Genomic DNA, 25,611 nt, shown 5'->3' on the forward strand with positions numbered 1-25,611 from the left:
TATTTTGTGCCTTTTCTAAGGATTTTCAATGGGACTTCCCTACTACTTTCTCCTGGATTTTGCTATTGCCATATATAAAGGCAATTGATTTTTGTGCATTTATTTTTATTCTGCTATCTTACCAGAACTATTAATTGTCTAAAAATGCTGTTGGGCTTTTGTTTGGGGTTTTGTTATAGCCACTGGTTTTCTGAGGTTTTCCAAATAAACCACTCTGTCATCAGCAAATAGGCATAATTTTATATTGGACAGATTTAGAGCCATCTCCACTCCAAATGTTTACGTGGACTATTTGAGCCCTTCCTGGGGTAGAGCTTCCAAGTCGGTTCTGGTCCAGTCGGCCACAGTGGGACATACTGTACCTTGACCCTGGCATAGTGACGTCATTTTGGTTCTCTTTGAGTGCAGCGAACAGCAGTCAACCAACCAGCTCTTCCATTGTTATTGCTAGTATTTCTAGGGATATGAACCTATTTCTAGGGGACTGAACCTATGATTTCACAGGTATTGGGAAAATATTGTTTTAGTATTTCTTGTTGTATCATGAAGTCATTGGCTCATATTTGGTCAATTCTAGGTCCAAAAAAAATATTCTTCAACAAATTTCTCTCTTGAGGGAACCCCTGACGCTATTTCAGGTTAGCATCTCCCTCGCAATTTAGATATATAGAGAATTGTTCTGGAGCCTTGGGAAGTTAGGTGATGTGTCCAGGGCCACACGTCAGAGATGGGATTTAAACCCAGTGTTCCTGGTTGATCATATAACACCCAGGAAGACAAGAGTCAGGATCCAAAAAGACTTTGACATTTAGTTAAATCTAGGAAGATGAAATTCAATGGTGATAAATGAAAAGCCTGATACTGGGGTCTAAAAATAGCAGGTTCAGGATAAGAAGTCACACTCTGTGATAGGAAAGATGGGAAACAAAGTAAATTCTCATTGATTAGAGAATAGCCAAACAAATTGTGGTGCATGAATATAATGGAATATTCCTCTACTATAAGAAATGACAAATGTGATTAATATAGAGAAGCAGGGCAAGACCTATGTGAACTGAGACAGAATAAAGTAAATAGAGCCAAGAAAAGAATATATGCAATGAATACAGCAGTGTAAATGGGAAGGACAACCAAACAGATGTAGACACACAAAATCAAAAGCAAATGTAAAATTATAAAGAACTAGCATAGGTCAAAAGAAGAGAAGTCAGAAGGTAGCCCCACCACACCCCTTTGCAGAGGCAGGAGGAGGTCCACACATGTTACACACTGCATATATTTTCAGGCTTTTTCAATATTTTATCAGTTATGCTGATTTCTGTTTTCATGTTCTTTTTTTTTATTTGAAAAAATACTTTTTTTTTTTTACTTTTTAGTGAGGCAGTTGGGGTTAAGTGACTTGCCCACAGCTAGTAAATGTCAAGTGTCTGAGACCAGCTTTGAACTCAGGTCCTCCCCGACTCCAAGGCTGGAGCTCAAAAAATACTTTTTTCTGATATGAGCTGACTGTCTGAGAGTAGAGGGAGGGATATTTGAAGAAGCTATAGTTATGTAAAGAAACAAAATACATGAATAAAAGTGTATTTAAAAAACAAATAAGAGAACTAGAGGGAAAAGAAATTAGAGCTATGAAAGAAAGATTTGGAAAGAGAATCAATAGCTTGAAATGATAGGTACAAAAATTTACCCAAGGAACAAACTCCATGGAAAGTAGAATTGACCAAATATAAGCCAATGACTTCATGATACAACAAGAAATATTAAAACAAAATCAAAAGAGTGGGGTGGGGGGCAGGGAATAGAATGAAATGAGAAATATCTCACAGCAAAAATAAGTGTTATAGAAAACAGAGGTAGTTAGATGGTGCAGTGGTTAAAAAGTGCTGAGCCTGGAGTCAGGAAAACCTGAGTTCAAATGTGACCTCAGACCTTACTACTATGTGATTCTGGGACAAGTTATTTAAACTCTGCTTGCCTTTTTCCTTAAATGTAAAAATGGGGATAATAATAGCACCTCTATCTCAGGGTTTTTGCGAGGATCTGCTGAAATAATATTTATAAGTGACCTGATACATATTAGGCACTATATAAATGTTAGCTTTTTAAAAAAATTTATATTTTAGTTAGATTTAGACTAGAGGGGGCTAAATTGAGGTTTCCCACTCATAGTTTTATTACTTCTCCCTATAACTCATTAACTTTTCCTTTAAGTATTTAGATGTTATGCCATTTTGGTGAATATGTGTTTAATATTGATATTAATGTATTATCTATAGTACCTTTCAGTAAAATGTAGTTTCCCAGTTTATCTCTTTTAATTAAGTCTATTTTATGCTGTTTTGTCTGAAAATATGATTATTACCCTTGCCTCTTATTTTAACTCTGTATCTTTCTGTTTCAAGTGTGTTTCTATTTTGGTAAAGTAATTGGGGTTAAGTGATTTGCCCAAGGTCACACAGCTAGTAAGTGTTATATGTCTGAGGTCGGATTTGAACTCAGGTCCTCCTGACTCCAGGGCTTGGTGCTCTATTCACTGCACAACCTAGCTGCCTCTTCATCAATGTGTTTCTTTTATGCTCTTCTATTTTATATGTGAGTTTGTACCATTCACTTGCAAAATTGTGACTGTTAATTTAGTATTTTCCTCCATCCTGTTCTCATACTTTTTCTTCTCTTTGTTTCCCACTCCCTCCTTATAAAGAAGAGGACAGTAAGGGACAAGGAGTGAGCTCTGCACCTGTGCTCAAGATTTCGTATAACACGTTTCTGTTACCCCTGCCCCATTTCTCTTTATTTCACTGGTATAAACTGGTCTAAACATTTTGGGAAGCAAATTGGAACTGTGCCCCAAAAGCTATAGATCATGTGTACCCTTTGACCCAGCAGTACAGCTACTAGAGCTATACCCCAAAAGAGATCAAAGAAAGAAGGGACCCATATGTACAAAAATAATTATAGTAGCTCTTTTTGTGATAGCAAAAGAATTGGAAACTGGAAGGATGCCCATCAGCTGGGGAATGGCTGAACATGTTACAGTATGAGAATATGATGGAATACTATCGTGCTGTAACAGTGATAGACTCAGAAAAACCTGGGAAGATTTGCATGAATTGATGGAAAGTGAAGTGAGCAGAACCAGGAGAACAATTTATGCAATGATAACAATATTGTAAAGATAATCAACTTTGAAAGACTTAGGAGCTCTTCATAACTAAATAAAAGATAAAGAGAATCACAGGAGATAAAATGGATAATTTCGATTACAGTAAATTTAAAAGATTTTGCACAAATAAAACCAATTCAGCCAGAATTAGAAGAAAAGCAGAAAACCAGAGGGAGGGGGAAATTTTACAGCAAGTTTCTTTGATAAAGTTGTCATTTCTTAACTATGTAGAGAAATAAGCCAAATTTGTAAAAATAAGAGCATCCCCCAATTGATAGTCAAAGAATACAAACAGGCAGTTTTCAGAAGATGAAATCAATGCCATCAACAGCATACGAAAAATGCTCCAAATCACTAATAATTAGAGAAATGCAAGTTAAAACAATTCTGAAGTACCACCTCAAGGCCATCAGCTTGACTAACATGACAGAAAACTGGAAATGTCAAATGCTGGAGGAAATGTGGAAAAGTAGGCACACTAATGCTCTCTTGGTGGAGTTGTGAACTGGTCCAACCATTCTGGAGAACAGTTTGGAACTATGCCTAAAGGACTATAAAATTGTGAATACCCTTTGACCCAGCAATACCACCAGTAGGTCTATACCCCAAAAAGATGAAAGAAAAAGGGGAAAGACTCATAGGTACCCAAATATTTCTAATAGTTCTTTTGTGGTGGCAAAGAACCGGAAACTGAGGGATGCCCATCAATTAGGGAATGGCTGAACAAGTTGTGGTGTATGATTGTGATGAAATACTATTGTTCTATAAAAAATAATGAAGGGAATGGTTTCAGAAAAACCTGGGAAGACTTATATGAACTGATGCAAAGTGAAGTGAGCAGAACTAGAAGAACACTGTACATAGTAACAGCAATATTGTCTAATGATCAGCTGTGAAAGACTTAGTAATTCTGACCACTACAATGATGCATGACAATTCCAAAGGACTTATAATGAAAAATGGTATCTACCTCCAGAAAGAGAACTGATAAATTCTGAGTACAGAGTGACACATTTTTTTCTTCCCTTTTTTAAAATTTCACAACATGGCTAATGTGGAAATGTACTTTGCATAACTTCATATGTGTAATAGATATCATATTTCTTGCCTTCTCATTGGGTGAGAGAGGAGGTGGAAGGAAGAGAATTAGGAACTGAAAATAAAAATATTTAAAAATGCTTAGAAACACTGATCAGTACAACACCCAACCACAGTTCCAAAGGTCTCATGATGAAACATGCTACCAACCTCCGGATATAAAGCTGACAGACTCACAATGCAGACCAAAGCATATTTTTTCTTTGTTTTTTTGACATGGATAATGTCAGAATTTGTTTTACTTTACTAGACACATTTATAACATGTTTTGTTTTTCTTGCATTCTCAATGGGGGAGGGAAAGGGAGAGAATTTGAAACTGAAAATAAAATTGAATTTGAAAAAATGAATGAATAAAAATGCATTTTCTGAGCTTTGGGGTTACAAATACAAAGGCAAAGGCAATCCTCCGACCTCAAAGAGCTTACATTCAAATGAGGGAAATAAAGGGTAGAGGGGTGGTGGACAGGGAGAGTCACTTTGGTCTGGAAAGGTACTGAGATGTTGAGTGGGGCCACACAAGGAAATGAGTTGACACAGCCCATCCAAGGACAATGACGGAGTTTATTTGATCATGATTCTTGGTTCCAGATCTGGAGAGAGACGTGGCAAAACACTGTATTTGGCATCAGAGGAACTAAGTTACAATGTCAGACCTTCCCCTTCTTACCTGCATAACCCCAGGCTAGTCATTAACTTCTGTGGGCCTCCTTTTCAATAGTTAATTCAACTACAATACTTACTTAGCATCTGCTTTGCACTGAGTATTGAACAGGCATAAGGGATACAAAAATTAAAACAAGGCCCCTTAGGTGCCACCTCCTCTATGAAGCCCTTCCTGAGCCTCTCCCTCAAGAGAAAGTCATAGAATCATGACTTTATGCATGTAGACTTCACCCTGTTTGCTTCAGTTTCCTCATCTGTAAAATGAGCTGGAGGAGGAAATGGCAAACCGCTCCAGTATCCAGTGGGGTCATGAAGAGCCAGACACAACTGAAATGACTGAACCTTGAATCCAGAACTCTTTCTACTGTACTCCATGACCCTTATCTCATCCAGTTTCTCCTAATACGTTGACTAGACCTTGTCTCCCCCTCTCTTGTATCCATTGGCATGGTACAGCCCACTCTAGCCTGGGTCTGGCATCAGAAACCAGTCAGAGCACAATGACAGAGCTGAGCAATTTGCAGGTATTGCATCACACTGAGAGAGCAATAGACAGAGTGGGTCCTGGTCCCCCTCTTGCCCTCAAAGGTTCATTCTCAACATGTAACCACTCCACCAAATGTAAATAAAGTTCAGTGAGCACTCCTACAACCACAGCAGGTGTAAATTCCCTACAATCTACTACTAGCTTTCACTCTCCCTTCTACATCTTCAATGTTAAGAGATTCAGTCAAGTCAACAGCGATGCTTCCGTAACCCATCTTCCTGAACCATCTGAGATGGCTGCATCTACCAGTCAGTGTGGATAGAAGAAAACAAAACCAACAGTCAATATCTTGACCCCACCATCTCAATTCCATACCTTTAAATTTATTGATACACTGGTTCCAGAGAAGGTCCTAGGCTGATTTCCCACATAGTGAGTAACTTGAGAAAGACCTGTATGATTTCATAGGAATGAATGACATTGGACTTAGTGCAACTTTGAAACCTGTTGGAACTTCCAAGAGCAAGACGGAAGAAAGATGTCACCCACTTAATTCAAGATGAAAAATTCACCAAAAATGGACAACTAGACTCAACTTTGGGAATGAAGGTATTTTTGTCTTGATCCAGAAAAAGGTGCGTAAAACAGACTTGGTTTTCACTTTGGTTCATTAGCCATAAAATAACTAAATGTTATAAACAGCTTCCATATTTCTATTTCTATGGATAGTGGAAGAAGCGACATCAGGTTATGGTAGGAAATCCTCCATATGTTTCAGCAGTTCTAATTTAATGCCTGTGTACTCTACATAGGTTTTAAAACATTAAGGTATCACTATTCTCGTAAGAGCTAAATTATTTACTCTGAGACTTTGGATTTGAGATAACATATAAGTTGCTCTATCAAAAATGACATGTGACCAAGTAATAACCAGTTGGAACCTTCCTGGGATGAAGACATAATGAGTAAAACAGGCTTTCACAATATCCTGCAGAAAGCTAGATATTCTCATAACTTCCCTATCCAACAAAATGTTTGATTTCATTAGCTACCTTGATTTCCCTAATTCCAAAGGCTTTCGAGGTACAACAGCCTTTTCAGTAACTTCCAAATGCTGGTCATTTCAGCACAGCTCAGATATAACAGTTCTGAAGATGATCTGTTGTGAAGGTTGCTTATTTCAAAATCTCAAAATTAAGAAGCAAATATGTAAATGCCAAGCAAGGTAAATTGAGTTTTTAGAATGTAAGGATTGGGGGCTTAATTGCCTCATTATAAGTTCACAAGACCTTTTGTGCTATTTCTACAAATACTGTATTTCTGTAAAAAAAAAAAATCTATGAGCTGTATAACCTATATCAGATTGCTTACCATCTCAGGGAGGGGGAGGGGAGGAAGAGAAGGAGAGAATTTGAGACTCAAAACTTTTTTTTAATGTTAAAAAGTGTTTTTATATGTAATTGGGGAAAAATCAATTTTTTTAAAAATCTCAGTGAATCAGGGGAACTTACAACTGAGACTTGCCACCCACAAGTTTTCTCTTGTCCAGGCTAAAAATCCCCAATCTCTTTCAGGCAAGAGTCTGCAAAAGAAAAAAAAAAAGCACGCACAACACACTTTTTAATTTGCATTATTAATGCATCTTCCAGCACTTTAAGGCTAGATAATCAACAAAACAATACATGAAGCTCTGATTTGTAGCATTTGCAACTTCCAAGGTGTAAGCACTTACACTGAAAATTTAACAATCAGCTCGGCAATTATGAGCTGACTCCAGTATATTCCTGCTTCACGTGGATAATGAGAGACTGGCAGTGGGGACACAGAAGCAGAAATTCTTTGAGATCACTCCAGCCTTCCAGAGTATGGCCAATGCCAACAAGATTCTGAGGGCCTTCTTATTGGCCCCTAGATTAACCGATTAGAATAGGGCCCACTGGTGAGCTTGTCGAAACCAAGTAGAGTGGCTAGAGACAGCTAACAGAAATGGGGCCGGCCAAATGAAGGAATACCCTTGGGAGCAATCCAAGTAAGGACAGAACCATCCCAACGGATTGGGGGTGGGGATGAGGGAAGGATTGTGGGGAGACCAGAGAAGTGTGCAGATGGCCTGACCATGATTAAAATGTAATTGGGAAATATCTAACAAATAAATAACAATACAATGGGACATAGATACTGTTAATATGTGGTTTTCTAAGTCAATATGCAGCCCACAGAGGGGTTCAGTGTCCTCCATTTTTATTTGAGGTTGTTACCACTTGACCAGGAGGTCCCCTAGAAGCAGGGCTCCCATCACCAGGTTCACTAATATCAACTGGCATCAGAGTGTCCTTTTGTTGCACAGTTGGGTCCTACTCTTCTTCAAGGTCTTCAAAGGAGGTTTTCTTGGCAAAGATAGTGGGGTGGTTTGCCATTTCCTTCTTCAGATCATTTGACAGATGAGGAAACTGAGGCAAACAGGGGGAAGTGACTTGCCCAGGATCACACAACTAGTAAGTGTCTAAAGCCAGATTTGAACTCGGAAAGATGAGTTTTCCTGACACCAGGCCCAGTGCTCTATGCATTTGGTCACCTAGCTGCCCAGGAAAATGTTTCCAGGACACAGAAAAAGTTAAGAACCTTTGCTCTACCTAGCCATACTAGATCTTAAATTGTATTATAAAGCAGCAATCATCAAAACTACTTGGTACTGGCTAAGAAATAGAGTAGTGGCTCAGTGGAATAGGTTAGGTATGCAAGACAGTAGTCAATGACTATAGTAATCTATTTGATAAACCCAAAGACCCCAGCTTTGGGATAAGAGCTCACTATTTGACAAAAACTGCTGGGAAAACTGGAAAAGAGTATGGCAGAAACTAGGCATAGATCAAAATCTCACACCATATACCAAAATAAAGCCAAAATGGGTATACAATTTAGATATAAAGTCTGATACTATAAGCAAATTGGGAGAGCAAGGAATAGTTTACCTGTCAATTTTATGGAGAATGGAAGAATTTATGACCAAACAAGCGATAGAGAACATTGTGAAATGCAAAATGGATAATTTTGATTACATTAAATTGAAAAGTTTTTGCACAAAGCCAATGTAACCAGGATTAGGAGGGAAGCAGAAAACTGAAAAGAATTTTTACAGTGTCTCTGATAAAGGCCTCATTTTTAAAATTTATAGAGAACTCAGTCAAATTTATAAGAATATAAGTCATTCTCCAACTGATAAATGCTCAAAAGATATGAACAGGCAGTTTTCAGAGGAAGAAATTACAGCTATCTATAATCATATGAAAAAATGCTCTAAATCACTATTGATTAGAGAAATGCAAATCAAAATGACTCTGAGGTGCCATATCACACCTATCAGATTGGCTAACATGACAAAACAGGACAACGATAAATGTTGGAGAAGATGTGGGAAAATTGGAACACTAATGCATTGTTGGTGGAGTTGTGAACTGATCCAACCATTTTGGAGATCAATTTGGAACTATGCTCAAAGGGCTATAAAAATGAGCATGCTCTTTGATCCAGCAATAATAATACTTCTAGGGCTGTATCCCAAAGAGATCATAAAAATGGGGGAAAGGACCCACATGGACAAAAATATAGCAGCTCTAATCTGTGGTGGCAAAGAATTGGAAATTGAAGGGATGCCCATTAATTGGGGAATGGCTGAACAAGTTGTGATATGTGAATGTAATGGAATACTATTGTGCTATAAGACATGATGAGCAGGCAGACTTCAAAAAAACCTGGAAAGACTTGTATGGACTGATGTAGAGTAAAATAAGTAGAACCAGGAGAACATTGTACACAGTAACAGCCACATTGTGCAATGACTGACTTTGATAGACTTGGCTCTTCACAGCAATACAGGGATCTAAGACATCTCCAAAAGACTGACAATGGAAAATGCTCCACATCCAGAAAAAGAACTGTGGAGTCTGAATGCAGATAGAAGCAGACTATCTGCTCTCCTTTTCCTTTGCTGTTTTGTTTCATTGCTTCATTCTCATGATTCCTCCCATTAGTTCTAATTGTTCTTTACATCATGACTAATGGGAAAATATGCTTAACATGAATGTATAAGTAGAGCCTGTATCAGATTGCATGCTGTCTTAGGGAGGGGAAGGAAAGGAAGGGGGAGAAAATTTAAAACTCAAAATCTTATGGAAGTGAATATTGAAAACTAAAAATAAATTTTTTTTAAAAAAGAAATTATGAACAGGTAGACTTCATAAAAACCTGGAAAGACTTATATGAACTGATGCTGAGTGAAATGAGCAGAACCAGGAGAAGATTGTACACAGTAACAGCCACATTGTGGAATGATTGACTTTGATAGACTTAGCTCTTCTCAGCAATACAAGGATCTAAGACAACTCCAAAAGACTTATGGTGGAAAATGCTATCCACATCCAGAGAAAGAACTATGGAGTCTGAATGTAGATGAAAGCAGACTATTTGCTCTTTTTTTTTCCTTCTATTTTGTTTTGTTTCTTCTTTCTCGTGGTTTCTTCTATTGGTTCTAATTCTTCTTCACAACATGACTAATGTGAAAATATGTTTAATAGGAATGTATACGTAGAGCCTATATCAGCTTGCATGCTGTCTTGGGGAAGGAGGAGGGGAGGGAGGGGGAGAAAATTTAAAACTCAAAAGCTTATGGAAGGGGGCAGCTAGGTGGCGCATTAGATGTAGTCAGAAGGACCTGAGTTCAAATGTGCCTTCAGGAACTTGAAACTTACTAGCTGTGTGACCCTGGGCAAATCACTTCACCCCGATTGCCTCACCAAAAAAAAAAAAAAAGATTATGGAAGTGAATGTTGAAAACTAAAAACTAATTAATTTTTAAAAAGAACCTATGTCCTATAGCTATCATTATTATTATCATTCTAATTCCAATTTTGTATTTAACCAAGTTCATAGAAACTTTTTTAATGTTTACTATCTGTTGGGTTGTGGCACAGGTAAACGAAATGACAGCTTTTTTGTCACTGAGTCTAGGTGTTGGGGTGGAAGGGCATCTTCTTTAGGGGCCTGTCTGTCTGGATCGTTGGTGTGGGTATCATCCTCCTTACCAATAACAGCATCCCAGGGACCGAAGCAGCAGGAACGTCCAGGTCTCAAAGCCAGGCTCCCAAACCCTCCCGGGAGGATGGCTTGCTGCCTGAGCCTTCAAGCAGCACATTTTAGCAGGAGACTTACTGGGATCTGTAGCCAGATCCTCTGACCCCCCCCACCCTGTTCCCCTTCCACTCCCCATACTGCTTCCCTTCCCATTTTTAATAAAAACAGACAGAAGATAAAAGGGGCACATTGTTGTTAAATCTTTCCCCCCAGTGCCCAGCAGCCATCAAAGAAGGACCCAGCTTCTGAGGTTATGTTCCATCTTTCCTGTCATTAAGCTGGAGCAGGAGAGAGGGAGGAGGTTGCCCCAAACTTGAGAAGAGGGAGATGGAAAAAGACAAGCTGGTCAGAAGATGATAGGGAGGTGAAATTCCCAAGCTTGATCTCTGGAATCTCTCCGCACTCCCCATTCCGTAGAGTCAGAGCCCAAGCTCTCCCACTGCAGGGTGGGTGAGGCCTTCCATCCTCATCTGTGTTGGTTCAGCTGTGAAGTTACAAGTCTTTCAGCTCAGCCCTGATCTGAGCCACAACCTTGACCAGTTTTGATTCATTCAAGTAGCCATCCACATATCCATCTCCTCCCTGGGAAACCAAGAGGAGCAATTCCCTGGAAGCGCCCCCCAACCAGCCTTCCCCAGCCTCAGCCCCCATCCCTGGCTATGCTTCTCACCACTCCCACATGTTTTCCCTCAGCCTGGAACAAAAAAAAAAATGGTAAAAACTCCCATTTAAAGGTTGCAAAGCAACCTCCCAGCAGCCCTGGGAAATTAGGTATCATATTATCATTCCCATTTTCCAGATTAGGAAATAGACCCCCAGAAAGGTGAAAGACTTGCCCTGGGTCATGCCTTGTGGCCAAGCTGGAACTCAAACTCACACCCTTTGACTCCAAAGCCAGGGGACTTTCCAGGTCCAATCTCACCTTTTTAGAATGCACCAGCCTGCCGGCTACAAAGACCTCAAAATCCTCAGAGGGCTGCGGTACTGGCTCTTCAACCTAGGTCAGAGGGACATGGGGAGAGGCTTGTGTCTGCAGTACCCCACTATGTAATATGTACATTGAGTCATCTTGTGCCAGGTATCAGCAGAGGGGGAATGAAGTGTCCTCCACCCAGCCCGGGGAGAGTCTACTCACAAAGATTAGCCGTTCTGGGAAAATTTCATTCAGCTGCCTTTTCAGTCGGGTGAACTAGAGATGAGGAAGAGGAAATCACCCAGGGGTTGGTAGACCGGGTTGGAAGACTCCTCCTCTAAAAGGGCCACAGATATGATCTCCCCCACCCCCAACACACACACACACACACACACACACACACACACACACACACACACACACCCTCTCCACACTTCATCAAGGAACAATATTCAGAAGAAAAACTCACCCGAAAACGGTAACTTCAGGAATCGCTGAAACAGGTGCAGAGACAAATTCAAAGACATAAGAGGCAGAGACAGACAGAACAGGTCCTCATCCAAAGATACGGAGAAGTCAGATGGACGGAAAGAGAAACCAGAGATTTGGAGAGATTGAGGACATAGAAGAAGAGATACAGTAGCCAGAGACAGAGACACCCCAGATAAAGAGATAGACAAAGATGAAGAAAGAGATTGATAAAGACAGGAATATGGAGAGATAAAGAGGAGGAAACAGGGAGGTCCAATGAAAAAGACAGGCAGGAATAAAGATATCAATGAAGAGGAGGGAAAAAGACGAAAAACCAGAATGTTCCCCCTTCCTAATAACTAAAACCTGGTCACTTTATTACTTTAGATTTACAAATCACTACATATACATACATTGTTGGATTTAATCCTTACAACAACGCAGAAGTGTGAAGCAGATACTACCAGTAAAATCCTCACTTTAGAAAAGAGTAAACTGAGGCTCGGGGTGCTTACAGCAAGCTAATACAGCCCGCGTAAGTCAGAAGTGGAATTGCAGCTCCCAGCAAGCCTTAACTGAAGTTCAGCACCGCCCTTCCCCCACCCCCTAACTGCCTCTTCTCAGGCACCACCGCACCACCTGCCCCGGGAGGGGAAGTCTGGTCCCTACTGAACCGGGAGCTGAGTCCCTCCGTCCTAGACTGAGCTGAGACTGGGGATACCGCTGCAGAGAGAGGGGTAAAGAGCGCAGGGAGGGCAAAAAGGGGCCAAGAAGTCCTAGGAGCATCCTCCCACACACTGTAGAATAAAGCTAGGGAGAACAGAGACCCCTGCTCCCTGCCATTCCTTCCCTGGCTTTCAACCCCCTTTCTAGAAGGGGCAGAGGAGGCAGGGCGGGGACTGAGGCCTCATTTACCAGAAAATGACCAGAATCGGAATTGGAGAGGCCTGATCGGGACTTCTGCTGAGCTGTTCCGGCAAAATGGGTGGGGGGACCGGGTCTCTGGAGGTGCAGGGGTCGGTTTCCATGGCCCCCAGGGGGCGGTGGCGCCCGTCTAACACACCTGTGCTCAGGCGGTCACACGATGCCCCAAGCCATCGTTCCGAAATAGAATTCGGTCACAAGAGAGAACTGTTGCATTGGTGAGGTGTAGGGGTGCGCCCTGGGGAAAGGTCTTCCCAACCAGTCCCCTGCCCTCATGGAGGACAGTCACTGGGAAACGGGGAAACATTTCCAGGCTCCAGGTCACTCCGAATCACAGGATCACAGATGGAGAATTAGAAGGGCCCTTACACATCTAGTTCAGCTCTATTATTTTACAGGTTAAGAAACTGAGGCCCCAGAGAGGCGAAGTACTTGCTCGAGGACACCCAGGTTAACAACTGGCAGCGTCAGGATTCGAACCCAAGTCCCAGGATCTCAAGTTCAGGCTACCTTTCTACAGTATTACTGCGACTCAGGACCTCCCTCCCTCTGTCTCTCTCTGTCTCTCTCTCTCCCCGTCTCTCTCGTGCTCTCACTCGCTCTCTCTCTCTCTCTCTCTCTCTCTCTCTCTCTCTCTCTCTCTCTCTCTCTCTCACACACACACACACACACACACTCCTAAATTTTCCCCTTCCAATGTGGTCTCAGAATCCCCAGCTTCAGGAGCAGCTAGGTGGCACAGTGGATGGAGCACCGGCCCTGGAGTCAGGAGGACCTGAGATCAGATTCGACCTCAGACACGTAACACTCACTAGCTGTGTGGCTCTGTCACTTAACCCCAATTGCCCTCACCAAAAAAAAAGAAAAAGAAAAAGAAACACCAGAATCCCCAGCTTCCAAACAGCACTGGGCAAGAGGAGGGAGCAGGGAGTAAAAAGGTTGGCGAAGCTTGGTGAATGGCAAAAGATTTTAAAGATATTTCATAATAACTGCATAAAATCATTTATTATTATTAGAATCCACATGTAACCTCTGTTCCTCAAATCTGGGTCCAGCCACTGGAGGGAGAGCTTCGGACCCTTGTAGCCCAATGATTCCTTCCTCCCAGTGAGATCTGGAACCCAAGCCTTCTGTCAGACTGGGCATGAGGAGTGAAGGAAGCGTCAAGGGAAGTGGGGGGAACGTTGAGCAGATGGGCTGGTCTCCCTACACGTCTCTGGGTGGTGCTGCCTCCAACCAGTTTGCACAGGAGCTACAGTCCGCGTCAGGGGCTGAAGAAAGCTGCAGTCCTTTCCCCCTTGCCTCTGTCCCACCTTTTCCAGGGGGCTGTTGTCCCACAACCCCAGAGATTCTCCTAGAACCAATGTGGCTTGGCAGGAGGGTGGTGGTAGGATTTCTAAATCCTCTGTACCCCTTCTTCCCACTTCCAACTGAAAACCTCCTAAGAACATTACAGAGGTTAACCTTGACTGACACTTGTCTACACATCTCCCCCCAGGCCCACACCAGAGAACCCGAGATGGATCCTGGGACCACGCACAGAGAAATGGCATTGAGTAAAATAAAAATCATTCATAGATACATCTGCAAGGATGACGAAGGGGGACTGTTGTAAATATTCTTTTTACACAGTTCAAAGTGGGAGATGAGCTCCTTGACTCCCCCAGTACAGAACTCCTGAGTATCTGGAACAGGCATCCTGAGCCACAAAGGGATTAGGGTAGCTCCCTTCCCCGAGAGACTTTTCCTGCCTGCTGACGCTTCATTCCCCCCCCCCCCGAGTGTGTTGGGGGGAAGAGGGGAAATGTCTGCAGAAACATCGTCAGAGAAGAAATATGTTAACGTCTCTATGTCTTCGAGGAATGAGGAGAGAGGGACAAGTCCAGCGGAGGGCTGATTCAGACCTAGAAGTAAAATGTTTGGACAGGGCCGTCAGTCCAGGAGTCAACATAGAGTTGTGCCCTCCCCCTCCTGAACCATCCCAGGACCCAATGGAGAAAAAAAGGGTCTCAGGATAGAAGCCCTCCCCCTGCCTCCAACTCTGTGAAGGGGAGAAATCAGCGACTAGGGGCGGCGAGAAGGAAGAAGATTTAGACATCGGCAAAGAGAGAAGGGGAAGGCGGAGGCTGAAAGGGAGGAAAATGAGAACACTCACCTCTCTGGCAAAGAGGGAGCAGTCTGGGATGACATAAATGGTTCGGGGGTCGCTGTCCTCGGGAAGACACCATTCTTCAGCCCTGTTGGAGAAGGTTCTAGAGTTGAAGGGGGGAATGCTCCCAGGTCCCCCGCCCAATACTACGACTGGAGAAGTGACTCTCAGAAATAGTGGGACAGATAACTCACTGGAAACTCGAAGGGACTAGGGATTAGCACTAAGGTTTTGGGCGCGAGACACAGGACCCAAATTCAGTTTCTCCAGTTTCTCGGCCTAACCCTGAATTCTCTTCGCTCCCCTAATACTCAAACCCCACGCGCCAGCCTCCTCCGTTCCTCCCAGGCGTTTCCGCTACCCAGCAAAGACAAAACTGTCAACTCTCGGATCACAGATTAGAGAACGAATCAGTCCGCACTGCAAGCCCCATACAACAGAACGGGCAGAAACGGGGAACATTTAGTGGCTTTGGCTCTCTGGAACTTCACCTCATCCCGGACGGGTGCTCCAGCAGTCGTTGAGTCCGCTCGTGCTTGGGCGCTTTTAAGTTCCCGAGGCCCTGAAAAGCGGAGGCCAGGGAGCCGCTCTCGTGAGCACGGAGGTTGTTGAGTGCGTCGGCTGGAGTAGGGGTTGGCGGGGCAGGGTCTGGAGAGGAAGGAAGGGGCCGCGCTCCCAGGGTCCGCCATCGAGCCCGGACTCTAACCAGGAGGGCCGCACCTCCAGCCACAACGGCCAGCAGTAGCACCAGAGCGAAGGGAAGCCCCAAGGCCGGGGGCAGTAAGTGCCTGCTACGGGCTGCTTCTGGGGGCCCGCGGTGGGGCCCGGGCGGGGGCGGAGCGGGAGCAAGCTGGAGTTCCGACCCTTCCCCGTCTGTGGGTCCGGGATTCACGGCGAACTCACAGCGTGCGCCCATGAAGCCCGGCGCACAGGAGCACACGTGGCCGGAGAAGTGCGCGTAGCAGCGGCCACCGTGCGCGCAAGGCTGGGGATCGCAGGGGTCTGCGCGCTCACGACAGTCGCGTCCCCCAAAGCCCAGCGTACAGGAGCAGCGGAAGCTGTGTGCGCCATCCACGCACGTGCCCCCGTTGGCGCAGGGCCGTCCCGCACAATCATCCAGGTCGCGCTCGCACCGCGGACCCCCGAAGCCGGGCCTGCAGCGGCACAGTACGGCGCGGCCCAAGTCCAGGCAAAGACCACCTGCGACGGAAAGAGAGCCCCGGGTGGCACGTCCCCCTCTTGGCTAGGCTGAGCCGGGGACGCACGGAGGCCGCATTCCCAGCTCGACCCGTCCCTTTTGAAGATGCGCACCAAGTCGGAGAAGCTACAAGATCGAAGGATCTCAGGCTTGGAGGGGACCTCTGAGAGCATCTTATCCAATCACATCTGCCTCATTTTATCTCTTCCAAATCACCTCACTCCCGTCCGTTCCTCTCTGCTTTCCTTGCCCTCCTCCCCCCCGAATGCAGGTTTCTCTTGGCATTTCCTTGGTCTCCCCCTTCCTCTTCTCCACTCCCCAATAAAGGAAAAGGTGAAGGACGTGGGGCTCTAGGTCCTTCTGAACGAGCCTCACAGCTGACCCCATACCTCCTGTAGGTCCCTCTGCCCCAGAATTCCAGCCCATGGTCGGTGGGAAATCAGGACCTGGATTTAAGCCATGGCTGCCACCTAGTACCTTAGGAAACTAGCTCATCTGTGGTTTTCTGGGCCTCAGTTTTTTCATCGGAGAAATGAGAGCATAGGACTAGATCATTTCTAGTTTTAAGCCTATCATCCAGTCATCTCTGGGCCTCAGTTTCCTCTCCTGGTAGATGAGGAGTGTGGCCTGCATGATCTTGAAGGTCCCTCTGAGTCCTCCCACCTCCCCTCCCCGAGGCTCACCATTGCGACAAGGTTGTAGGCTACAGCGATCCACCTTCTTCTCACAGTTGGATCCATGGAAGCCTGGTGGGCAGCGGCAGGTGTAGCCAGCAGGGACTCCGCCATCCATACAAGTACCCCCATTGAAGCAGGGCCCATCAGCACACGTCATTCCAATGACCTCACACCGCTTTCCATAGAAGCCCCGTGGACATGTGCACTCAAAGTCCCCAGCCACCTCCTGGAAGAAGACACGGGGGAGGGGGTGTTAAGAAGAATCAGAGGTCATAGTTCAAATCTTGGCCCTGCTACTTACTATGTGCTTTTGGGCAAGTATCTTCCCTTCTCTGGGCCTCAGTTTCCTCATCTGTAAGATGAGAGGACTGAATCTATCCCTAGATGATCCCCTTGTCCATACAGCCACCGCACTGATTCTGGCCCTCACATTTCCTTTCCAAGCTGTTACAATAGCCTCCTTACTGATCTCTTTACTCTATTCCGTCTTCCACACTTGTGCCAGAACAATCTTCCTAAAACACATATCTAATTATGGATGGCACTTCTCTGCTCTGAAACCTTCAGTGGCTTCCTCTTGCCTCTAAGGATAAAATATTAACTCTTTAACCTGGTATTTCCATTTCTAACCTAAGATACTGCCCTTTATAGCATCTTTCTGGATACTGCCCTTTAGAGATTCTGGGCTCAAGCTGAACTGAACTTCTAGCTCTTCCCAAACTCAGAATTCCACCCTCCCTGCACACCTTTGCACAGGTTAACTGGGAATACAACCCTTTATCTCAGCCTGTCCTGTCAAGTCTTAGCTGAGGCACCACCACCTCCATTAAACCTTCCCCAACCCACTTTCCCCATCTCTCAGTGCTAGTGTTTTACCCTGCTCCAGCTCTGTCCTATTAGACCTATTCCTATACACCTTGTGTCTATCAAGTGTAGACTCCTGGAGCTCAGGGACTCTGGGTTTTGTCTTTGTCTCCCCAGAGCATAGCACAGTGACTTGCATCCTGTAGGGGGCTTAATAAGTGTTTGCTGAGTTGAACTGAGCCTAAGCAGCTTTCCCGTTCTCAGTCCTGGGATCCCTTATATGTATCCTCTTGTTGAGCTTCTGAGGATGACTGGGCTGGATTACAGGATCATGGCTCTCAAGTTAGAAAAAACCTCAGAGGCTATCTAGTCCATCCCCCCCCATTTTACAGATGAGGAAACTGAGACCCAAGAAGAGACCCCTTTCCCTGGCCCTCAATACCTTGTCCCCAAGATCATTCAGCCCTATCCTCTAAATTTTGCCTTCTGCCTAATCCAAGGCCTGAGCCCAGGTCCAGCACAGTCCTAGACTAATCAGAGGACCCGGTGAAAATCTGCTGATAGATTGACACCAGGGATCATCATGATGACATAAAAAGTGCCCTGGATTCCATTCAGGCAAACCGGATTCAAGTCCTGACTCCCCCACTAACAAGCGGTGTTAACCTTGGCAAGTGACCCTGCTTTGAGCTTCAATTTTCTCATCTGTCATGGATAATAATAATCCATGCAATAGATGGACTGTTGGGAGGAGTGACTTCAAGGTTTCTAATCTGGCCTCAGACACTTGACACTCACTAGCTGTGTGAGCCTGGGCAAGTCATTTAACCCCGATTGCCTCACCAAAAAAAAAAAAGGATTGTAAAACACTTTCTGGACACTATCTATGAAGTATTATCCTCATCCCCATCCAATAGACAGGGGAAACTACTTGCTAGCAAGTATCAGAGGCAGTATTTGAACCTAGGTTTTCCTGACTCTGGTTCCAGTATACCATGCTGTCCCATAAAGGAAGCATTTTGTAAGTGCTCTAAGGCATTAATTTTAGAGCATTTGGGAAAAAGGGTCCCTGATCAAAGGACACTGGAAGGTCAAGTTCAGGGTGTGTGGAACAAGGAGAGCCAGAAGTCAGGGGTAATGAACTGGGGGCAGAGAATACTAACACTGCAGCTGCCACCATTGGTACATGGGTGACCATCACACAGTCCAGCTGGGAAGAGGCATCGGTGGCTGGAGAATCCTGGGAGGCTGGAGCAGTCACTGCCAGGGACTAGGACAGTGCAGAGGGGGCCGGTCCAACCTTGACGACAATGGCACTCCCCTGGCCTCTCACAGGAGCCATGCTCAGCACTGCAACCTGCCTGACATATGGCTGCAGGGGAAGAAATGCAGAAGGAGGGAGTGAAAGATGGAGGAGACAAAGGGGTGATGAGAAACAAGAGTGGAAAGACAGGAACATTTGGGGAAGAAATATTAGAGGACGTGGGGGGAGAAGAAGAAATGGTGAGGGAAAGAAGGTGGAAAGACAGGAGGGTATGAGGCAGAGATATTGGGGGAGACAGGGATAGGGGAGAAATAGAGTTTGGAAGAGGTTTGTAGAAGATATTGAGGGGCATGGTGTTTGTGGGAGAGATGGGGAAAAAATAAAAGTTATGGGAGACATGGTGGATATATGACATTGGTGATCTTGGCAGGAGAGTCATTGGGGAAGATGAAGTGTGAGAGATTTGAAGGGAGAATCAGGGGGAGGTTAGCAAGAGAAATGTTTAAGGGAACACCACAATATTTAGGGAATAGAAAACAAGGAACAGACGATGGGGGAGACCCAACAGGGGAGGGGAGAAGGCTTGGTAAGCTGTTTGATAGCCGCAAAGCTCAGCCTGACTACCACCTCCTCCACCCTGCCCCAAACCTGGGAATGGCCTTTGGAGAGGGTCGCATTGCAGGGATTTCTCAGAGTCTAGGGAGGGGAAAAGATTGGGGAAGGGTTGAAGTCTAAAATCAGGGTGTTTGGGGCCAAGGGTCTACATCATTCTGGGGAAAAGAGAATAAGGCCTGTCCCTGAGTCGGAATGTAGGCCCCTGTCCCTAGTTCATTGACTCGGTGCACACCTATCTCCAGCCCACCCGTCTATGCACATCCTTCCCGCTCTGCCTCTGCCACTAGCCCACACTCACGCCGGGCACACATGTCTCCAACCCAGCCGTCCATGCACACGCGCTCCCCATTGGCCCCGCAATAGAAGTGGCCAAGGGGGTCGTCCCGAGGGCGGCAGAGGCGGGCACAGGCAGGACCATAGTAGTGAGGCTCGCAGCGAACCCTGTAGGAGAAGAGGAGCTCCCAGCCTCCGGCCTGCTTAGCATCCTGGGCCCAGGGGCCGCCGACGGCCAACCTGTGCCGCCCAGCCAACCGACTCAACAGACTTCGATCGGGCCCTGAAGAGAGAGGAATATGGTAGCTGGGGCTTTCCTGAAGGCGGACCACAGGTCTCCCGCCTCCTTGATCTGGGAGCTCTTGAGAACCCAGCCCCTCCCCCCATATGGAGCCTTTGAAGTACACAGCCTACCCCACCCCCACCATTCTTCTACTTGTGATTCAGGACTACAGGTCCTCTCCTATCTTGGGGAGTAGGCCCTGCTCTCTGACAATCTCTGACACGTTGGCTTGGAACCACAGAAACTCCTACGCATGGGATCCTCAGGGCCCAGACCTCCGCCGCTTCTCCTGCGTGGTCCCCCACCCAGACACAAGAGTTTTCCATACCCAGTTCCACCCCGCCCCCCCGCCCCCTTGGAGATCATAGACCACCCCTTCCAATATAATTCCACCCACACCCTGAGTGCCCCGCTCCGGCTGATGCCAGACCCCTCCTTCCCCTTTCATCTTCTCCCTCCTCCGCCTCCTCCCCCCTGCGTCCCTCCCCCCCACCCCTCCGCCAGGCCCTCACCTGGAAGCTTCTCCCCCGTCTCTTCCTTACTCCTGGATTCAAGTTCCTCCCTCCAAGACTCGATGATTAGAGAGAAAGTCCCCTGGAGAACGAGCAAAAAGGACATGGGGGAGTGTCAGCAGGGGGTCAAAGGGAATTCGAGAAGGGGTTAGGAGATGAAGTATGGAAGAATGGAGCTTTCTTAGTTAAGGGGAAAGGTTCCAGCTCAGAGGAGAGAGGCATTAAGTAAAACATGGAGGAGACAGATATTATGAGATTGAGAGAAGAAGATGCAGCTTTGTATAGAGAGGACCTGAGGGTCCCTGGAGTCAGCAGTGAAGGTTGGGGTGGAAGCCTGAATCCTGAGGAAGTTTCGGAAATGGGTAGAGGAGGCTGTCTGGTTATCCCTCAGGGAACAGGAGGCCATTAGGAAAGGAGCCCCACGGTTAGGCTGTGGCGTCTTCAAAGACAGCTATTTCTATAGGAGACAGGAGTACCATAGGGTCTGCTTTTGTCGGTTGCGGGGTGGGATGTCTGGAGACCTCCGTTTCCCAGAGTTACTGAATTAGAGTCTGGGGAGGAATTGGCTGGGGCAGGGGCGGGGGAGGGGGAGCGTCCTGCAGCACTGCAGCATCTTAGGAGGTGTTCTGGGGATGGGCTTCATCCCGCGTCCAGGAAAGAAGGGGGATAAAAGGCATAGGTACGGCATTTCTGGACATCTGAGGACATAACTTCTATAGAATTGGGCGGAGTGGGGATTAAGGACCCCGGAGGGGTCTGATATGGAGGTCTTCACACAGTCGTGAAATAGGGGTCTAGGGACTAGAAGTCCAACAAGGTCCCCAGGCTCTGGCTCCGGGGGCTCCTTACCGGCCAGGCGGTACGGAAGGGGACACGGATGAGGCCCTCGGCCAGGGAGAGCTGCGGACCGGGATCGGTGGGGTCCCCGGGATCAAGGGTCCCCAGGGTACTGAGCGCAACACCCAAGGCACACGGCAGGTCCGGGCTCCGGTCGGGCAGCGCCGGCTTCAGGCAGACACGAAAGATGAGACGGCAGGAGTCCCGGGAGCCACACGGGGAGTCTGAAGAGTCCGGGGACCCTGGACCGGGCCGGAAAGAGTGGATCTGCAGTTCGAAGACCCCGGCGCAGCGGACCTTGGGGAGCAACAGGGGGCAAGAGGTCAGAGAGTCCCAAGAACCCCACCCTCCTGCCCCGGTATCCAGCCGGATAGCCTTCCCTGGGGCCTCCCCGATGCCCCTACCTTGGGAAGGCAGAGTAGAGAGACCAGAGAGACCAGGAGCTGGATGGTCAGCGGCCGACTGGAGGCCATGGCGCGCAGGGTCTGGAAGCACCCGAGGCTGCGAGAGCTGCTTTATAACCCAAGGCGAGGCCCCGCCCCCAAGGAGACCCCACCCCAGCTTAGGCGGAGGGAGGAATGCATGCGTGCGTGTGTGTGTGTGTGTGTGTGTGTGTGTGTGTGTGTGTGTGTGTGTGTGTGTGTGTATTTCTACGTGGTGGTCTGGGCGCACAGCTCCCTGCCGGCGACTGGCCATCCGCGTTACTAAGTCGGTTTGTGACTGTGTGATCTTGTAGGCATCGCTAGCTATGTTACTGTCGGACGTCACTCTTGTCTCCCTGTGTTTCTGGGTCATTGCTCGCGGGTGTATCCAGGTCTCTGCTTACACCCCAAAGTGCTCCGAGGCCGTAGCTAACTTCACCCTCCGCTCCTGCTCAGCCGGAGGTGGCAATGCCAGCATGTTTGATGGGAGCCCGGGGAGGAGAAGCGCCCAAGGTGGGCAGGCGTGGAAGGGGGTGCCCACACCGAGCAGAGATCACGGGCTCTCAGGAACCCGAAGTCTGGAGTGATCGTGTGTCTTTGTAGATGTCTGGATCGGGGGGGATTACGTTTTGGGGGATTGTGTGGCGAACGTGTCTTTGGTGGCTGTGGCTGTCTGTATAGTGTTGCATCGATCAATGTTTGCCCCAAACTCTATCCCAAACCCCGCCGCAAAGCCCTTAACGTTGGGGAGTTTGGCCCTCCCCTGGGCAGTCTCACTCCTAGTCACAGTCTTTCTGTCCATCGGGGCAACGTTCCGGGGGCGGAGGAGGGGGTGTAGGGCAACGCGGAGCTGAGCGGAGATCTCCCCCCATAACAGAGGCCAGCCTGCCACCAGGCTGGGGCTTACCAGCTGTATGTAAATCTGGCCATCTGCCTCCCAGGCTGCCCAAGCCCAGCCAGCCCCTTCCTTTCTCGGAGGCCCCCCTTCCTTCTTTGGTCTTCCCCCCTCCGGCTTTATGACCTGGGGGGGAGGGGTGTCTCCATTTGCTCCAGGGGAGGTGTGAGCAGCAAACGGACAGGAAATGTCTCCGCAGCATTACTCTGGCAGGCACCTAGGTACCAGCTGGTCAGGGAGGGCAGTGGTCAGCCTCAGGTCCTCCTAAGCTAACTCAGGCTCCTCAGGCGCGCACCCCGACCCTATGAACCTCACCTTCCAAACTCTCTCCCCTCCTTCACGACCATCACTACACATTCAGCATCCTAGGATCCCAGAGAGGGGATGTTTGGAACTATCTGGCCCAACGGCTAACTCAGGACAGACACACCCACTATAGCATCTCAGCCAGGGAACTGGACTCTCTAGACGCTCCTCCAGAAGCAGGGAGTTCCCTATCTCTTTAGGTAGCCTGTCCCGAAGTTATGTTCAGAGACAGCAAGTCCTTTCTTACATGGCGCTGTAACCTGTCTCCTGTGGAATCCTCCAAATGGCCCCGATTCTACTCTCTGGATCCTTTACTGAGCACACTTTAATCCTCTCCGCCACAGTGACCTTGCGGGTGCTAGAACACAGTAGCACTATCCCCCCCAAGTCATTCATTCCTCCAAGCGAAATATTCCCCGTTCCCTAGGTCTCCAATTATAGACCTAGGGAACAGGGAATATTTACACGCAACCCCTCCCCCCAATCCCACTACAATTCTGGCTTTTTTCCAAATGTCTCCAGCTTGTTGCTCTGTCTAGATCTGCGTCTCTGATTTTTCTCCCCATATTCCCATCTCTCCTTTTCCCTCTTCCATCTCAGGCCCTATTTCCTCAGTTTAGCTCTTACCTATCTTTGTATTCTTTCTTTCTTTCCCTCACTAGAAGATAAGGCAGGGACTGCCTTCTGTATTTGTATCCTCTGCCTAGCACAGTGCCTGGCCCATAGTAAGCACTTAATAAATGCTAGTTTCCTCCCTCCCTTCCTTCCTCTAGTCCACCCCCTCTTTACTGAGAGGAGGGAAGTTCGTTCCATCATGTCATCTGGAGTGAAGACTGACCATTCCAGACCTGAGTAGTCATCTTTCACAGTAATGTTTGCTTTTCATGTTATTGGAGTCACCAAGTATATTCTGGTCAGCTTCCTTTGCTCTGCATCAGGTTACACAAATCTTACTGAGTTTCTCTGACTTATGTTTGTCATTTCTTACAGCACAAAAATATTCCATACATTCATATGTAGAGATTTGTCTGGCACTAGGCTTTGGAGTCACAAGCATGTGGCTTCAAATCCTGCCAGATATCAACAAGCAGTGTAACCCTGGGGCAAATCATTTAATCTTCCTCCCCATGCCTGTTTCTTCATTTATAGTTTGGCGACTGAGGGTTGGATTTGATGACCTGTAAAATCCCTTCTGGCTCTACATCTATGATCCTATATATGACCAGGTGTTCATCCACTCTCCCATGGATAGACACCCATTGCTTCCAGTTTCTTGGCTACCACAAGGTGCTGTCATAAATGTTTTGTATAGATGGAAAGTTTTCCTGTCTTTGTCCTCCCTCTATGGGTTATATGTCCAGGTGCAGGATTACTGGATCCAGAGGGTATGAAGACTCATTTTCCTGATTATTTTCTGGAATGGTCATAGCTGTTCACAGTTCTACAAATAGCAGTGTTTTAGGATGCCCTTCTTCCCACAGCTCCTCCAACATTGTCTTATTTCAACTTTTACCACTTTGGCCAATTTTCTGGGCATAAAGCGAAACCTATGTTGTTTTCAAGTACTTTTCTCTTATGACTAATGATTTGGAGCATCCTTCTCAAGGTCGATTATGATTTCTACTTTGTCCTCTGAAAATTGTTCATATTCTTTCATCATTTCTTAGGGAATGGCTCGTGGCCTTACATGTTTGTACCAAGCATCAAGTACCTATAGATCTTGGACACCAGACCTTTAGCAGAGATATCTGATGCAGTTATTTTCCTGATTGAAACTTTTTTTTTTATTTACAGGATCAGAGATAAAGTTGGAAGGAACCCACCATTTAGCCCACCCCAGTCCCCATTCTACAGATAAGGAAACTGAGACCAGAGAGGTTAAACAATTTGAAGTCACATATTGATTTTATTCATACAAAAGTTTCTCTTTTATATGACCAAATCATCTGTTTTGACTTTTGTGATTGCCTCTATCCCTTCTTGGGTTATGAACTCTCCCCATAACTGTAGACTTGAAAAGTAGCTCCTCCATTTTTTAGTATTTCTTCTTAAAACATTTTACATTAAGGTTATTTATGTATTTGGTCTTTATTGTGATATATTTTATGAGATACTGGTCTTCATCTAATTTTTCCCAAATTGAACCTTAATTTACTCAACACTTTTTGTGAAATGGGGAGTCTCCACCCCTGCATGATTCACATTTTGGGATCAAACACTGATCAGCTCCGGCCTGTTTGATTGCATTTGGATCTTAACTAAACTTTCCACAGACCCACTTTTTTTTCAACCAGTACCAAAGAGTACCGATGATTACTGCCTTCTATATATTGGAAATCTAGAAATGCTAGGTCCCTTTCATTCCTTCCTTTGAGATTCATTACCACTTGTTTCTACACACAAACTGTATAATTAATGTTTACTTCCATGCCAGATTGGTATGATATTAAACTGGCTAAGTTTAGACACTATTGCCATTTTCATTATATGGGCACAGTCCAAACACAAAGAGAAGAGAATAAACA

General features: G+C 46.2%; 1 protein-coding gene and 1 long non-coding RNA gene across 3 annotated transcripts; both read right to left on the minus strand.

Moving 5' to 3' along the window:
- Nucleotides 1-4,810: 4,810 nt before the first annotated feature.
- LOC110202105 (uncharacterized) lies at nucleotides 4,811-13,038 on the minus strand. 2 transcript variants are annotated; one of them, XR_002322636.2, is made up of 7 exons: nucleotides 12,843-13,038; nucleotides 11,926-11,950; nucleotides 11,679-11,732; nucleotides 11,466-11,540; nucleotides 6,925-11,027; nucleotides 5,789-5,865; nucleotides 4,811-4,853 (listed from the first exon to the last, which is right to left on the minus strand). It is a non-coding gene; the product is annotated as an uncharacterized LOC110202105 (long non-coding RNA). The 2 variants fall into 2 exon arrangements; XR_002322635.2 differs by having other exon boundaries at nucleotides 6,925-11,125.
- A 744-nt stretch (nucleotides 13,039-13,782) lies between these two features.
- DLL3 (delta like canonical Notch ligand 3) lies at nucleotides 13,783-22,159 on the minus strand. Its single transcript, XM_078146238.1, is given in 11 exon segments — nucleotides 13,783-14,659; nucleotides 15,001-15,103; nucleotides 15,471-16,200; nucleotides 16,882-17,101; nucleotides 18,843-19,051; nucleotides 19,857-20,114; nucleotides 20,627-20,708; nucleotides 21,476-21,760; nucleotides 21,868-21,951; nucleotides 21,953-22,024; nucleotides 22,118-22,159. Coding segments are annotated over 11 exon segments (2,178 nt in total). The 3' UTR covers nucleotides 13,783-14,566.
- Nucleotides 22,160-25,611: the final 3,452 nt, after the last annotated feature.

This window comes from Phascolarctos cinereus, unplaced genomic scaffold (assembly GCF_003287225.1).
Source record: "Phascolarctos cinereus isolate Bilbo 61053 unplaced genomic scaffold, phaCin_HiC Scaffold_726;HRSCAF=1367, whole genome shotgun sequence".
Lineage (NCBI taxonomy): Eukaryota > Metazoa > Chordata > Mammalia > Diprotodontia > Phascolarctidae > Phascolarctos > Phascolarctos cinereus.